The sequence below is a fragment of the Heterodontus francisci genome, chromosome 13 (genome assembly GCF_036365525.1).
Source record: "Heterodontus francisci isolate sHetFra1 chromosome 13, sHetFra1.hap1, whole genome shotgun sequence".
In the NCBI taxonomy this organism is placed as follows: Eukaryota; Metazoa; Chordata; class Chondrichthyes; order Heterodontiformes; family Heterodontidae; genus Heterodontus; species Heterodontus francisci.
The window spans coordinates 2,664,686-2,679,570 of NC_090383.1; the positions used below are offsets into that span (position 1 = coordinate 2,664,686).

A 14,885-nucleotide genomic window follows, 5' to 3' on the forward strand; every position below is an offset into this window, starting at 1 on the left:
AAACCATCATCAAGGGTTCCCTCTATTGAGTACGAAGCAATGGCCTATGCTAGAGAGTAAAGCAGTGTGGGGACCAGAAGTGGGCTCAGTTCTAGTGCCTTATAGATGATTGGTGACTACCAACCACTCTAGTCTAGCCTCAAACACAAATGGCCACCTGAGCTAAATTTAAGGCAAAGATAATTGTTATACTGTAGAAATCTTTGAAGACTGCAAATGGAAGTTGTGCCCATCAGCTGGAATTGGTGAAATATTCTTCCATCGGCTCACAGTTGCATGGGAGAGGGAGCAGATCAACCTCCTGCACTCAAGTCACCATGTTCTAAGCGACTGGGAGGGGGAGAAAGTGATTGTTCATAGTTACTTCTAATACTTAAATGTGAAATGAAACACTGTGAGGATTTGGAGTTTTGAAGGTGGCAGCAGCCACGCACGAGGAGTGGGCAGTGTCAGTGTGACAGACAATCACAGTGAGAGAGAAAGAATGGACAGTGACTGGCGACCAATGGGAAACCAACCAACAAACATCAACTGCAAGTGACCAAACAACCAACTAGAACAGACCAGCATCAAACTCTCTGTCGGTGATTTTCAGTTTACATGAGAATATAAAGATGATACTGACACAACCACAGGCCATATATCCCTCCTGACTTCCAATTCCATTTCAAATCAACAGATATGAAAATCCCTTCAAAGGATAACACAACACCTTTAGGCAGTAATAAAAATATGAAATTCCCATCACAGGCACACAAGCAGGATCAAATAATTTAATAAATCCTAAATGTTAAGTTCGTCTTTATTTGTAAACTGTGTCTGTGACAAACTGGCTTCGGCCTTAGCTAAATAAAGCAAGCATTCTGATTGGCAGATTGTTTTATTTATCTGTACAAGAGGAAGAGGAGAAGATAAATATGCATACTTTCTCAGGAGATCCTGAACAAAACACTGGGGGAAAAGACATAGAAGGAGAATTTAGAGTGTGCAAAATGTAGTCAAGCTAGATGCTGAAAGATGTGAAAACTCTCAGTGATGTTTCTTCTAAAAATACCTCGAATGTTGCTTGTAGCTTTAGTTTGATGGTCAATGCAATTTCTTGGTCTAAAAGCAAATTAGCACACCAACATATAAATTCCACCTCATCTGCAAGAAATCTCACCTCCTTTCACAAACTGAAGTATAAAAACATTGCTGTAAATGTTAAACATTTTACCTTTTAAACAAATAAAATCTTTATCAACAACTTGCATTTATATAGCGCCTTTAACGTACTAAACCATCCGAAGGTGCTTCACAGGAGCAATCAGCAAACACAATTTGACAGCGGGCTATATAAGGAGATATTAGGACAGGCGGCCAAAACCTTGGTCAAAGAGGTAGGTTTAAAGGGGCATCTTAAAGGAAGATAGAGAGGTGGAGAAGTTTCGGGAGGGAATTCCAGAGCTTAGGGCCCAGGCAGCTGAAGGCACGGCCACCAATGGTGGAGCGATTAAAATCAGGCTGTTCAAGAGGCCAGAATTGGAGGAACGCAGAGATCTCGGAGGGCTGTAGGGTTGGAGGAGATTACAGAGATAGGAAATCCCTGATTTTAATCGGCCGTGTCTTCAGCTGCCTGGGCCCCAAGCTCTGGAATTCCCTCCCTAAACCTCTCTACCTCTTTCCTCTCATTGGAGACACTCCTTAAATCCTACCTCACCTGTCCTAATATTGCCTAATGTGGCTCAGTGTCAAATTTTGTCAAACTGCCTTGTGACATTTAACAACATTAAAGGCGCTATATAAATGCAAGTTGTTGTTATTATTGTTGTCATGCTCAGTCACACTAACACAACACTTCTCCTGCACTTACATTACAACAGTGACTATTTCAAAAGTACTTCATTGCCTGTACAGCTATTGGGACATCCTGAAATCATGAAAGGGGCTATATAAATTCAAGTCTTTCTTTTTTTTCTGACAATGTCACCAGGACTCAGTGAATAAAATAATTATATACTTTAAACGCAGAAAGAGAAATAAACACTGTTTGTGTTGGGTGTCATGTGACTTGTGAAGCTGCAGCCTGGAGTTAGTTCATTCTCTTTCTCTAATGTTATTTAGTGAAGGAAATCTGCCATCTTTACCCGGTCTGGCCTACATGTGACTCCAGGCCCACAGCAATGTGATTGACTCTTAACTGCCCTCTGAAATGGCCCAGCAAGCCACTCAAACAAGAAGGCAGCTCATCCACCACCTTCTCAAGGACAATTATGGATGGGCAATAAATGGTGGGCCACTCACATTTACAAGATCTACAAGATGCACTGCAGCAACTCACCAAACCTCCTTAGACAGCACCTTCCAAACCCGTGACCTCTACCGCCTAGAAGGACAAGGGCAGCAGATGCATGGAAACATCACCACCTGCAAGTTCCCCTCCAAGTCACACATCATCCTGACTTGGAACTATATCGCTGTTCCTTCACTGTCACTGGGTCAAAATCCTGGAACTCCCTCCTTAACAGCACGATGGGTGTACCTACCCCACATGGACTGCAGCGATTCAAGAAGACAGCTCACCACCATCTTATCAAGGGCATTTAGGGATAGACAATAAACGCTGGCCTAGCCTGCAATGACCACATCTCATGAATGAATATGTAAAAAAAAAATCAGGATGAGAGAATGGGATGTTTGCAGTGTTAATCTGAGGCGAGATTGTAACACTGAATCACTGCTTGGGTATGAAGACAGAAGCGACCAGCATGCCCTGGTTGGTTCCTTTGAATGCAGATATGAATCATCTCTGTCTCTGTAAGATAAATTCTAACTAAACGCAGATGTTCTATCCCAACAGCTTTGTCTACTGCTTTGAAGAAATACTGGGCGATTCACCATCATCATCAATAACTTACTGCAGTGTTGTATCTGCCTCTCACAATTGCTGAGTTTGGGATAGGTATGGATTGTATCAGTCCAACTGTGTGCAATTGTGAGATTGCTGCAATCACACCGTCAAATTTTGCTTTAGGAAATATCTCAGATCTGGGAAGGGGTTCAATGGAGGAAAAGTATAAGATGAGCAGCACAGCTATTTGTGTGTTGATCAGAGCCAGTGTCCAGTGGACTACTGAGGTTAATCAGGCCATAAAAAAGCAACCCAAGCATTGGAGTTCATTTCTAAAGGGATAGAATTGAAAAGCAGTGAAATTTTGTTGAACTTATATAGAATCTTAGTTCGACCACACTCAAAGTACAGTGCACAGTTCCAGTCTCCAGATTATAAAAAGGCACTGCCAAAGGTGCACAAAAGATTCACAAGGACGATACCAGATCTGAGAGGATATACATTTCAGGAAAGGCTGAACAGGCTGGGATTCTTTTCTCTAGAAAAGAGAAGGTGGAGAGCAGATCCAATAGAGGCCTTTGACATAATGAAAGGTTTTGATAGTGTAGATGGAGAGAAGATGTTTCCACTTGTTGGGGAGTCCAAAACTAGAGACCATAAATATGATAGTCACTAATAAATTGAGAGAATTCAGGAACAACCTCTTTACCCAGTGAGTGGTGAGAATATGGAACAAAATGAGATGCCATAATGCGGGAGTGCAGAATCTTTCTGGATGGATGGACTAAGATGGGCCAAATGGCTTGAGCCATCCATATTTATGTAGTGACATATAACCATGGTTCTCAAACTGGGGTCCGTGGACTCCTAGAGGTCTGTAGAGACTTGTCAAGAGGGTCCACAAAATAATATGAAGGTAATAATGAGGCGGGTTGGTGCGAGCTGGGAGGTGGAAGCAAAGTGAAGCAAACAACACACTGAGGATAGACAGATTCTGCAGTGAGAAACAGGCTCACCCTTTACACTGAATGTGTAAGGAAATAACTTTTTTAAAAGTATTATTAATGCTGTGATGAAAACCACACCTGCCAAGAATGAGGCATATTAATTTTGTCATATGGAACATTAATTTTAAACTCTTACTGGACTGAAAACATGGTTGCACCTGCATTCTAACAGTACAGTGGCTGGAAATATTTGCATTCTAAGAGACAGTTGCCTGGAGAAGACAATGGAACTGCTCCCTGATTCAATAAACCAAATAGATTTTGATCACAGGACATTGAATGTGTGAAGGTCCCTACTGAGGATGTCTACTAAGATTGAAAGAATCCACAAAACCCGCCGGGCAGGATGTCCCGGAAAAAAGAGCAAATCACATGACTGGCCTGCTGGCCCAGGTTTGGTTTGAATTGTGTTCACAGAACAGTTTGAAGTTAGACTGCAACTGAACCTGAAGAGAAAGGCCCTCACCCTATTGAAACAAGTTTGAAAGTGTGTACTGGGCCCCAACGAGACAGCAAGATTGAACTGCAATCAAAGACTTTACACCAAACTCAAAAGACAGTAAATGAACTCCAGCCATTGCTTCAAACCTTTCCCCTTGATTTTTGTCTCCTTTTCTGTCTCTATCTGCATGTGTGTTTATCGCGTATTCATGCTAGCGTGGTCGCGTTGCGTATTGTTAGTAGTTTTAACTGAATTAGAGTTTTAAGGTGAATAAACTTACATTTTTCTTGTTTAAATCTAAGAAAACCTGCTTGGTTGATTTCTTTGCCATTACAATTGGAGAGCAGTGAACAAGGATTCACTGAGGGGAAGCTAAAAACACGGTGTTTTAAAATTAAACCCTGTTACGGCCAAACCAGGAAAAAGCTGAGAGGGAACCCCTAGACCCCTTTCTCACCTGATCATACCAATACATTCCACACTGTCATAATATGAAAACATAGGAACATAAGAAATAGGAGGCCATTTGGCCCTTCGAGCCTACTCCGCCGTTCAATAAGATCATGGCTGATCTTCTACCTCAACCACCTTTGCACAATATCCTCATATCCTTTAATCCCCTTAGTACCCAAAAATCTATCAATCTGTGTCCTGAATATACTCAACGACTGAGCATCCACAGCTTTCTGGGATAGAGAATTCCAAAGAGTCACAACCCTCTGAGTGGAGACATTTCTCCTCATCTCAGTCGTAAATGGCCGACCCCTTATCCTGAGACTGTGACCTCATGTTCGAGATTCACAAGAAATAGGAGCAGGAGTAGACCATTCGGCCCATCGAGCCTGCTCCGCAATTCAATACGATCATGGCTGATGTTGGGCTTCAATTCCACTTTCCTGCCCGTTCCCCATATCCCTTGATTCCGATAGACTAAAGATCTGTCCATCCCAGCCTTAAATGTATTCAGTGATGGAGCATCCACAACCCTCTGGGGTAGAGAATTCCAAAGACTCAACTCTTTGAGTGAAGTAATTTCTCCTCATCTCAATCCTGAATGATCGGCCCCTTATCCTGAAACTGTGCCCATGTGTTTTAGATTCCCCGCCCTAAACAATCGGGGAAACAATCTCTCAGTGTCTACCCTATCCAGCTCCTTTAGAATCTTATATGTATCAATGAGATCACCTCTCATTCTTCTAAACTCCAAGAATATCGGCCCAATTTACTCAGCCTCTCATCATAGGACAACCCCCTCATCCCAGGAACCAATCTCATGAACCTTCGCTGCACTGCCTCCAATGCAAGTATATCATTTCTTAAATGTGGAGACCAAAACTGTACACAGTATTCCAGATGTGGTCTCACCAAAATCCTGTATAATTGCAGAAATACTTCCTTATTTCTGTACTCCAATCACCTTGCAATAAAGGCCAACATGCCATTTGCCTTTCTAATTGCTTGCTGTACCTGCATGTTAACTTTCTGCATTCCTTGTATAAGCACACCCAAGTCTCTTTGAATATCAACAAGTTTCACACCTTTTAAAAAATATTCTGCTTTTCTATTCTTACAACCACAGTGCATAATTTCACACTTCTCTACATTATACTCCATCTGCCATCTTGTTGCCCACTCGCTTAACCCGTCTATATCTCTTTGCAGCCTCCCTGTGTCCTCCCCATAGCTTACCTTTCCATCTACCTTTGTATCATCAGCAAACTTAGATACATTACTCTCTGTCTCTTCATCTAAGTCATTGATATAGATTGTAAATAGCTGAGGCCCCAGCACTGATCCTTGCGGCACTCCACTATTCACTGCCTGTCAACTTGAAAATGCCCCGTTTATGCCCAATCTTTGCTTCCTGTCCATTAACGAATCCTCTATCTATGCTAATATATTACCCCCAAATCCATGAGCCCTTATCTTGAATATTAGCCTTTTGTGTGGCACGTTATGAATGCTTTTGGAAATCCAGGTATACTACATCTACTGGTTCTCCTTTGTCTACTGTTAGAACCAGGTGAGAGGGGTCTAGGGATTCCCCCTCAGCCTTTACCTGGTTTAACCGTAACAGGGTTTAACTTTAAAACACTGTTTTTTTTTAGCTCCCCCCTCAGTGAATCCTTGTTCACTGCTCCAATTGTAAGGCAAAGAAATCAAACTGTTTCCTTAGATTTAAACAAGAAAGGTAGAAGTTTATTAATCTTAAACTCTAATCCGGTTAACGACTATGAATATGCGACACGACCACACTAGCATGTATATGCGATAAACACACACGCAGATAGTGACAGAAAAAGTAGAAGGAATAAAGGGGAAAAGTTTGAGGCAATATCTGGTAGTTACAGTCCTTTAAGTTCAATGTGGAGTCTTTGGTTGCCGGTAAGTCTTGCAATTCGTTGGGGCCCAGTTCACGCTTGAACTTGTTCCGATGTAGGAGTCTTTTCTCTCTTGAGGTTTACATGTCTTCCATGGGTCCGGTGGCTTGGGAGAAAGCGAGAGAAAGAGACAGAGGCTTCCGTGTTCCAGTTTCCAGTTCAAACGGCCTTCTGAATTCAAACTGTCCTATAGCTAGTTCAATAAACCTGGACCAGCCAGTTAGTCATGTGACCAGCTGGTTTAACCAGTCCTGGCTTTGTGGATTGTATCATCTTAGCAGGGCCTGGAATGCACTCCCTTATACTGTCAATGCCTGGTGATCAAAATCCATTTGGGTTAATTGGAGCAGGGAATAGTCCTTTATCTCCACAAGCAGTGTCTCTTAGCATGCAAATGTCCTTCCAGCCCAGTGTCTGGTGATCTTCAAACAAGTCCTTTCTTCACTCCAGCAACAGTTTCAAATCAATGTTCATATGACAAAATTAATATGCCTCATTCTTGGCAAATGGGGGTCTGCATGACACTACCCTACTAGTTACATTCTCAAAAAACTCTAATAAATTTGTCAAACAGGATTTCCCTTTAGTAAAACCATGTTGACTTGTTTTAACGATACTGTGCTTTTCTAAGTGCATTGTTAAGACTTCCTTAATAATAGTTCCCAGCATTTTCCCAATGACTGATGTTAGGCTAATTGGCCTTTAGATCCCTGTTTTCTCTCTCCCTCCTTTCTTGAAAAGCGGTGTCACATTTGCCAACTTCTTATCTGATGGGATCATTCTCGAATCTAAGGAATTTTGGAAAATCATAGCTAGCATATCCACAGCCAATGAGTAGTATATTGTATTATAATTTAGATGGGGGTGGGTCTATGATTACTAATCCATTTCAAATGGAGTCCTTCAACCAAAAACATTTGAGAACCACTGACCTACAAGATATGGAAGTTTAGATTCTGGCTCTTAGCAACAACTAACAGTGAGAGAAAGTTACTCAAAGTGCCAATGAAAAGCGCAACTGACACAATTGGCCCAAAAAGGTTTTGCTATCAAAACCTGTGATTGTGAAATATGGTTTAAAAAAAGATCAACAGCTTACCAAAACACAATGTTTCCACAAAGACCAACAGCTACATCAACTAAACCTTAGAAAAATGGAATGAAACTACATTTGAAGTAGCATTTCCTGGCATGCAGCAAGAGAAATGAATTTGTGTTGACAACAGAAGTAAAGGAACTGCAGGATAATATCCACAGGCTGGAAACAGCAGGCAGTCTCAAAAACCCTTAAAAGAGAGGAATTCTTAAGGATTTCCCTGTCATTAGGTAATGGCTGTTTTATTTATATGTGGAGGCTAAGCAAAAAAGGCAAAATAACTTTTATCTTTCTGCCCAGGTCAAACATTCTCCTTTGCCATGGTTTACCGTGAAAAAGCTTTAATAAACTTACTAGTCATATCGAGCCAGACATGGACTGAACCCCCACTAACTGTGCTTTCATCAACTATCTTCTGAGTCACCCCAAAAGGAAACCAGTAACACACTTTACTACAAAAAGACCAGGATAGAACGCATTTGATGTACTTCAAGTTGTCACATAGATCATAAGACCATCTATTGGGAATAGTAGTGTAGTGGTTATGTTACTGGACTATTAATCCAGAGGCCTGGATTAATGAACCACAGACACGAGTTCAAATCCCAACACTGCAGCTGTGGAATTTAAATTCAGTCAAATAAATAAATCTGAAATTAAAAAAGCTGGTATCAGTAATGGTAACCATGAAACCACCAGATTGTTGTAAAATCCATCTGATTCACTAATGTCCTTGCAGGAAGGAAATCTGCTGGTTTGACTGATCTGTGACTCCAGATCCACAGCAATGTGGTTGACTCTTAACTGCCCTGTGAAATGGCCAAGTGAAACATTCAGTTGTATTCAAGGTGGCAGCTCACCATCACCTTCTCCAGGGCAGTTATGGATGGGCAATAAATCCTGGCCTTGCCAGGGATGCTCACATCCCATGAATGAATAACAAAAGACTGCACTGTTAAGTATAATAAACCATTATAAAAGATAATTTACCTTAAAAGAAAATCTTGTGTGAAGTTTTCTCCAAAGCCTACTGCACCCCAGTATTTACCTACTGTACCCCAGTATTTACCTATTGTACCCCAGTATTTACCCAGTATTTACCTACTGTACTCCAGTATTTACCTATTGTGCCCCTGTATTTACCCAGTATTTACCTATTGTACCCCAGTATTTACCTACTGTACCCCAGTATTTACCTATTGTACCCCAGTATTTACCCAGTATTTACCTATTGTACCCCAGTATTTACCCTGTATTTACCTACTGTACTCCAGTATTTACCTATTGTACCCCAGTATTTACCCAGTATTTACCTATTGTACCCCAGTATTTACCTACTGTACTCCAGTATTTACCTATTGTGCCCCAGTATTTACCCAGTATTTACCTATTGTACCCCAGTATTTACCTACTGTACCCCAGTATTTACCTATTGTACCCCAGTATTTACCCAGTATTTACCTACTGTACTCCAGTATTTACCTATTGTACCCCAGTATTTACCCAGTATTTACCTATTGTACCCCAGTATTTACCTATTGTACCCCAGTATTTACCCAGTATTTACCTACTGTACCCCAGTATTTACCTACTGTACCCCAGTATTTACCCAGTATTTACCTACTGTACCCCAGTATTTACCCAGTATTTACCTACTGTATCCCAGTATTTACCTACTGTACCCCAGTATTTACCCGGTATTTACCTACTGTACCCCAGTATTTACCCAGTATTTACCTACTATACCCCAGCATTTACCTACTGTACCCCAGTATTTACCCAGTATTTACCTACTGTACCCCAGTATTTACCTACTGTACCCCAGCATTTACCCAGTATTTACCTACTGTACCCCAGCATTTACCTACTGCACCCTGGTATTTACCCAGTATTTACCTACTGTAGCCCAGTATTTACCTACTGTACCCCAGCATTTACCTACTGCACCCTGGTATTTACCCAGTATTTACCTACTGTAGCCCAGTATTTACCTACTGCACCCTGGTATTTACCCAGTATTTACCTACTGTAGCCCAGTATTTACCTACTGTACCCCAGCATTTACCTACTGCACCCTGGTATTTACCCAGTATTTACCTACTGTAGCCCAGTATTTACCTACTGTACCCCAGCATTTACCTACTGCACCCTGGTATTTACCCAGTATTTACCTACTGTACCCCAGCATTTACCTACTGCACCCTGGTATTTACCCAGTATTTACCTACTGTACCCCAGCATTTACCTACTGCACCCTGGTATTTACCCAGTATTTACCTACTGTACCCCAGCATTTACCTACTGCACCCTGGTATTTACCCAGTATTTACCTACTGTACCCCAGCATTTACCTACTGCACCCTGGTATTTACCCAGTATTTACCTACTGTACCCCAGCATTTACCTACTGCACCCTGGTATTTACCCAGTATTTACCTACTGTACCCCAGCATTTACCTACTGCACCCCGGTATTTACCCAGTATTTACCATCCATTATTCCCTTAATGGCATCTGACTAGTTTAAGTGAATCTGTAAGATAGAACAGCCAACCAGCAACGCCCACGAAAACATGAACTTTGGGGTGTCCAATAAAAGGCCCAATATGTTGCCATAAAAGTAACAAAATTCTATTTTGATATAAAATCAAATTGTTGAACATGTAACTACTTTACGCCAGGCAACTTAGTTAAGAAGGTCACAAAAACAAGAAATGCTGGAATCACTCAGCAGGTCTGGCAGCATCTGTGGAAAGAGAAGCAGAGTTAACGTTTCGGGTCAGTGACCCTCCTTCCGAAGAAGGGTCACTGACCCGAAACGTTAACTCTGCTTCTCTTTCCACAGATGCTGCCAGACCTGCTGAGTGATTCCAGCATTTCTTGTTTTTGTTTCAGATTTCCAGCATCCGCAGTATTTTGCTTTTAGTTAAGAAGGTGTCAATCTACCAAATTTCCCTGTGCCCCTGCCTCCAAACCTGCCTCCTCGGACCCGGGAAAATTCAGCCTATTGGAGGTGGGGGGCCCCGTACAATTCCGTGGGAAGGCAGGGGAGTGGAGTGTCCGTCATCTTCCCGATGCCTTCCGATTTAGTCCAAGTAGGAAAGGGCAAGGATGGCCTTCCTGCTTCAGGGCAATCGAGGCCCTTGAGTGGCCACATAAGGGCCTCTTCCCACCTCCACCTCAATTTAATTGAAGGGGGAGGGGCTCGCTTCCATGGGGAGACACTGCCAGGTAAAACCCGACTCCTCGCGGGGTCGGGGAGGCGGGTGGGGGGGGGGGTGGCGTGTCTCTGCTTTGGGGCAATCCAGGCCTCTCGGAGGGCCCCCCGGTGGCGATTGCCACTCCCTGCCCAGAAAGAACCTCCCCCAACCCTCACTAAACCCTCCCAGCCTGTCACCAGGGCCTGCCCAAATGCTCCCGATGACCCCCAACCCACTTAACTCTCCTCAATGCTGCAGTATCAGCAGTGGCCACTGCTCCCGGTGCTGATGCGTACTGCAGAGCTGCTGGCCTTCCAATTGGCTGGCAGCACTGCAGGCGGGAGCTCATCCCTTAAAGGGATATCGTCCCCTACAGCGGGCAGTTAATTGGCTGCCTGCTGTGGAATTGCGATGGAAGTCCGATGGAGGGTGAAGGCATGGTCTCCCCCTGCCTTCTGGCCAGCCCATGGTCTCAGGATAAGGTGTCAGCCATTTAGGACTGAGGTGAGGAGAAGTTTCTCCACTCTGAGGTTGTGAATCTTTGGAGACCAGAGAACTGTGGATGCTTAGTCATTGAGGATGTTCAAGACTGAGAGCGATAGATTTTTGGACACTAAGGGGGAATCAAGGGATATGAGGATAGGGCAGGAAAATGGAGTTGAAGCAGAAAATCAGCCAGAATCTTATTGAATGGCAGAGCAGGCTTAAGGGGTCAAATGGTCTACACCAGCTCCTAATTCTTAGGTTTCTTATGTTCTAATCAACTAATTATTCAACAAGGATCATCCAGAATTATTTTTAAAGAACTTAAGAACATACAACAAGTGTAGACCATTCGACTCCTCAAGCTTGCTCCGCAATTCAATATGATCACAGCTGATCTTGGGATTCAACTCCACTTTCCCATCCACTCCCCATATCCCTTGATTCCCTGAGACCCCAAAAATCTATCTATCCCAGCCTTAACTGTATTCAACGATGGAGCACCCACAACCCTCTGAGTGAAGCGATTTCTCATCTCAGTCCTGAATGATCGGCCCCTTATCCTGAGACTGTGCCCCCGTGTTCTAGATTCCCCGACCAGCGGAAATGCTCTCTCAGTGTCTACCCTATCCAGCCCCTTTAGAATCTTGTATGTTTCAATGAGATCACCTCTCATTCTTCTAAACTTCAGACAGTATAGGCCCAACTTACTCAGCCTCTCATCATAGGACAACCTCCCTCATCCCAGGGATCAATCTAGAGAACTTCACATCATTCACTTGCAAAATGCAAGGAATTCCACCTCCGTTCCCGGGTTTCAGAAGGAGGTTTCTTGGTAAAATGGAGTGGCTCAATCTTTCTGTCACCAGCGTTACTATCAGCAGCAAAGACCTTAAACGGCTGTGCTTATTAACGATTCAGCAAAATCATTAAAGGTTTGATAATGTCCTGAAGTCTGAGATTTACCATTGTAGTTCACTTGACAAAGGATCCTTTAGAAACACAAATACACACACACACACAAAAATATAATATAGAGGTCATGAATATAAGATCGTCAGTGATAAATCCAATAGGGAATTCAGGGGAAACATCTTTACCCAGAGAGTGGTGAGAATGTGGAACTCGCTACCACAGAGAGTGGTTGAGGTGAATAATATAGATACAGTTAAGGGGAAGCTGGGTAAACACATGCGGGAGAAAGGAATAGAAAGATATGGTGATAGGGTGAGGTGAAGAGGGTGGGAGAAGGCTCGTGTGGAGTATAAATGCTAGCATCAGCCAGTTGGGCCGAATGGCCTGTTTCTGTTCTGTAGACTCAATGTGACATGTAAATAACCTGAATAATGGTATTGTCAAAATGCGACAAAAACTTCTGACTCATGGCAGGTCCTGTATCATTGTTCACCACAGCCACAAGCAAAGCCTCTGGACTGTCTCGAGTGCAAAGACATATCAGTGAGATTTGAATCACTGGCAGGAAGAACAGGAAGCAAAGAAATCTGTGGGAAACACACACGATGTTCAGCAGAAAAAAAAAGACCGAAATGAACTGTACCCTTTGAAATATTTTGCCATTCTGAACACTGGGAAATTGGATAAAGTGGTTTGTTGGTTGTTGCATTGAAATTGGACCCTATCATAAAGTTTCTTAATAACATACAGAGTATGTAACAAGTACATGTGTTGGTGAAATTCTAATATTGTTGCTATCTTTCACTTGCTTCTGTCTCTCCACAAAAAAACCTTAAATGTAAACAGGTTAATCTATTTCTCCTTTCATCTCGTTAGATGAGACTCATTAAATAAATCTCTGTACAGTATTCACATTTCAAATTACCTTTTCCTGTTGAAATTTCAAGCGTAGACAAATGTAACACAAGCTTGGAATAACCCTTACATCATTAATTGTCGAATAGACAAGTTATTTTGTTACAACTCTTGTCTACCAAAAGCAGTTTAAGAAATAAAACCTGAACCTACCCAAGCATCCTCCTGATTCTAGTGAATGTCTTAATCATGAAAGCTGCGATATTCCTCCATTTAGGGACCGTGCTTTTCATCCACAACTTCCAGTCCACCACAAATGAACAGATAAACGGGAATCAAGCACCAAATTTCACACAAAACGTTTCTGAGCAATTAGAGAAGGGAACCTTTCTGCCTGAAGTTAGGGACTATTACAACAGTGGGTGAAACATAGCAAAGTCGTTGGTTATTAGGGCTCATAGCAAAGAGAAGAGGAATTCCTGATTTTCATTTTGAAAAGAGCCTTTGCATCACGAAACAAAAACAAGAAATGCTGGATTCACTCAGCAGGTCTGGCAGCATCTGTGGAAAGAGAAGCAGAGTTAACGTTTCGGGTCAGTGACCCTTCTTCGGAACTGACAAATATTAGAAAAGTCACAGATTATAAACAAGTGAGGTGGGGGTTGGGCAAGAGATAACAAAGGAGAAGGTGCAGATTGGACCAGGCCACATAGCTGACCAAAAGGTCACAGAGCAAAGGCAAACAATATGTTAATGGTGCGTTGAAAGACAAAGCATTAGTACAGATTAGGTGTGAATATACTGAATATTGAACATCAGCAAGTGCAAACCTGAAGAAAAACAACCTGAAAAAAACAGTGGGTAAGCAAACTGAACAAACTAAGATGAAATGAAATAAATGCAAAAAAAGATTGTAAAATATGTAAAAAGGAATGCAAAAAAAAAGGAAGAAAAAATAACTAAAAATGAAAGTAAAGTGGGGGGCTGTCATGCTCTGAAATTATTGAACTCAATGTTCAGTCCGGCAGGCTGTAGTGTGCCTAATCGGTAGATGAGATGCTGTTCCTCGAGCTTGCGTTGATGTTCACTGGAACACTGCAGCAATCCCAGGACAGAGATGTGAGCATGAGAGCAGGGGGGAGTGTTGAAATGGCAAGCAACCGGAAGCTCAGGGTCCTGCTTGCGGACTGAGCGGAGATGTTCCGCAAAGCGGTCACCCAGTCTGCGCTTGGTCTCCCCAATGTAGAGGAGACCACACTGTGAGCAGCGAATACAGTATACTACATTGAAAGAAGTACAAGTAAATCTTGTACTTGTACAAGTACAGACTTGTACTTTGCATCACGAGACTGGCAACAGTCTGTACCCCTGACACGCTGACGATAAGGTTTCAGCCTCGCTCCCTGCTCTGTATCGACTGAACCGATCTCAGCCTCTGGAAAAGGCACGATGGGCTGAATGGCCTTTTCCTGTGCGGTAATACTCCATGAATTGGTTTCACCAACTCTGAAATAGGGAGAGAAAAATAAGCCGGGATTCCCAGTTGCAGCTGTTACCAGGTGATTCTGAATTGAAAGGACATGTGTATGGAGAACAGGGAGTAGGGATAGTCTCAGATAACATGGTGAGATGAAACCATGTCCCAAATAGATCAATGTTGTCAAGAATATACAGGGG

At 42.6% G+C, this 14,885-nt stretch overlaps 1 protein-coding gene across 1 annotated transcript in view; it reads right to left on the reverse strand.

Moving 5' to 3' along the window:
• Window positions 1-14,885, reverse strand: part of abch1 (ATP-binding cassette, sub-family H, member 1) — a 76,379-nt gene that overhangs the window by 25,705 nt on the left and 35,789 nt on the right. Inside the window, 7 exon segments of the mRNA XM_068045646.1 lie at window positions 895-951; window positions 1,055-1,104; window positions 8,111-8,274; window positions 11,192-11,286; window positions 12,778-12,940; window positions 13,422-13,525; window positions 14,522-14,714. Of these exon segments, the coding sequence (XP_067901747.1) occupies window positions 895-951; window positions 1,055-1,104; window positions 8,111-8,274; window positions 11,192-11,286; window positions 12,778-12,940; window positions 13,422-13,525; window positions 14,522-14,714 (826 nt within the window).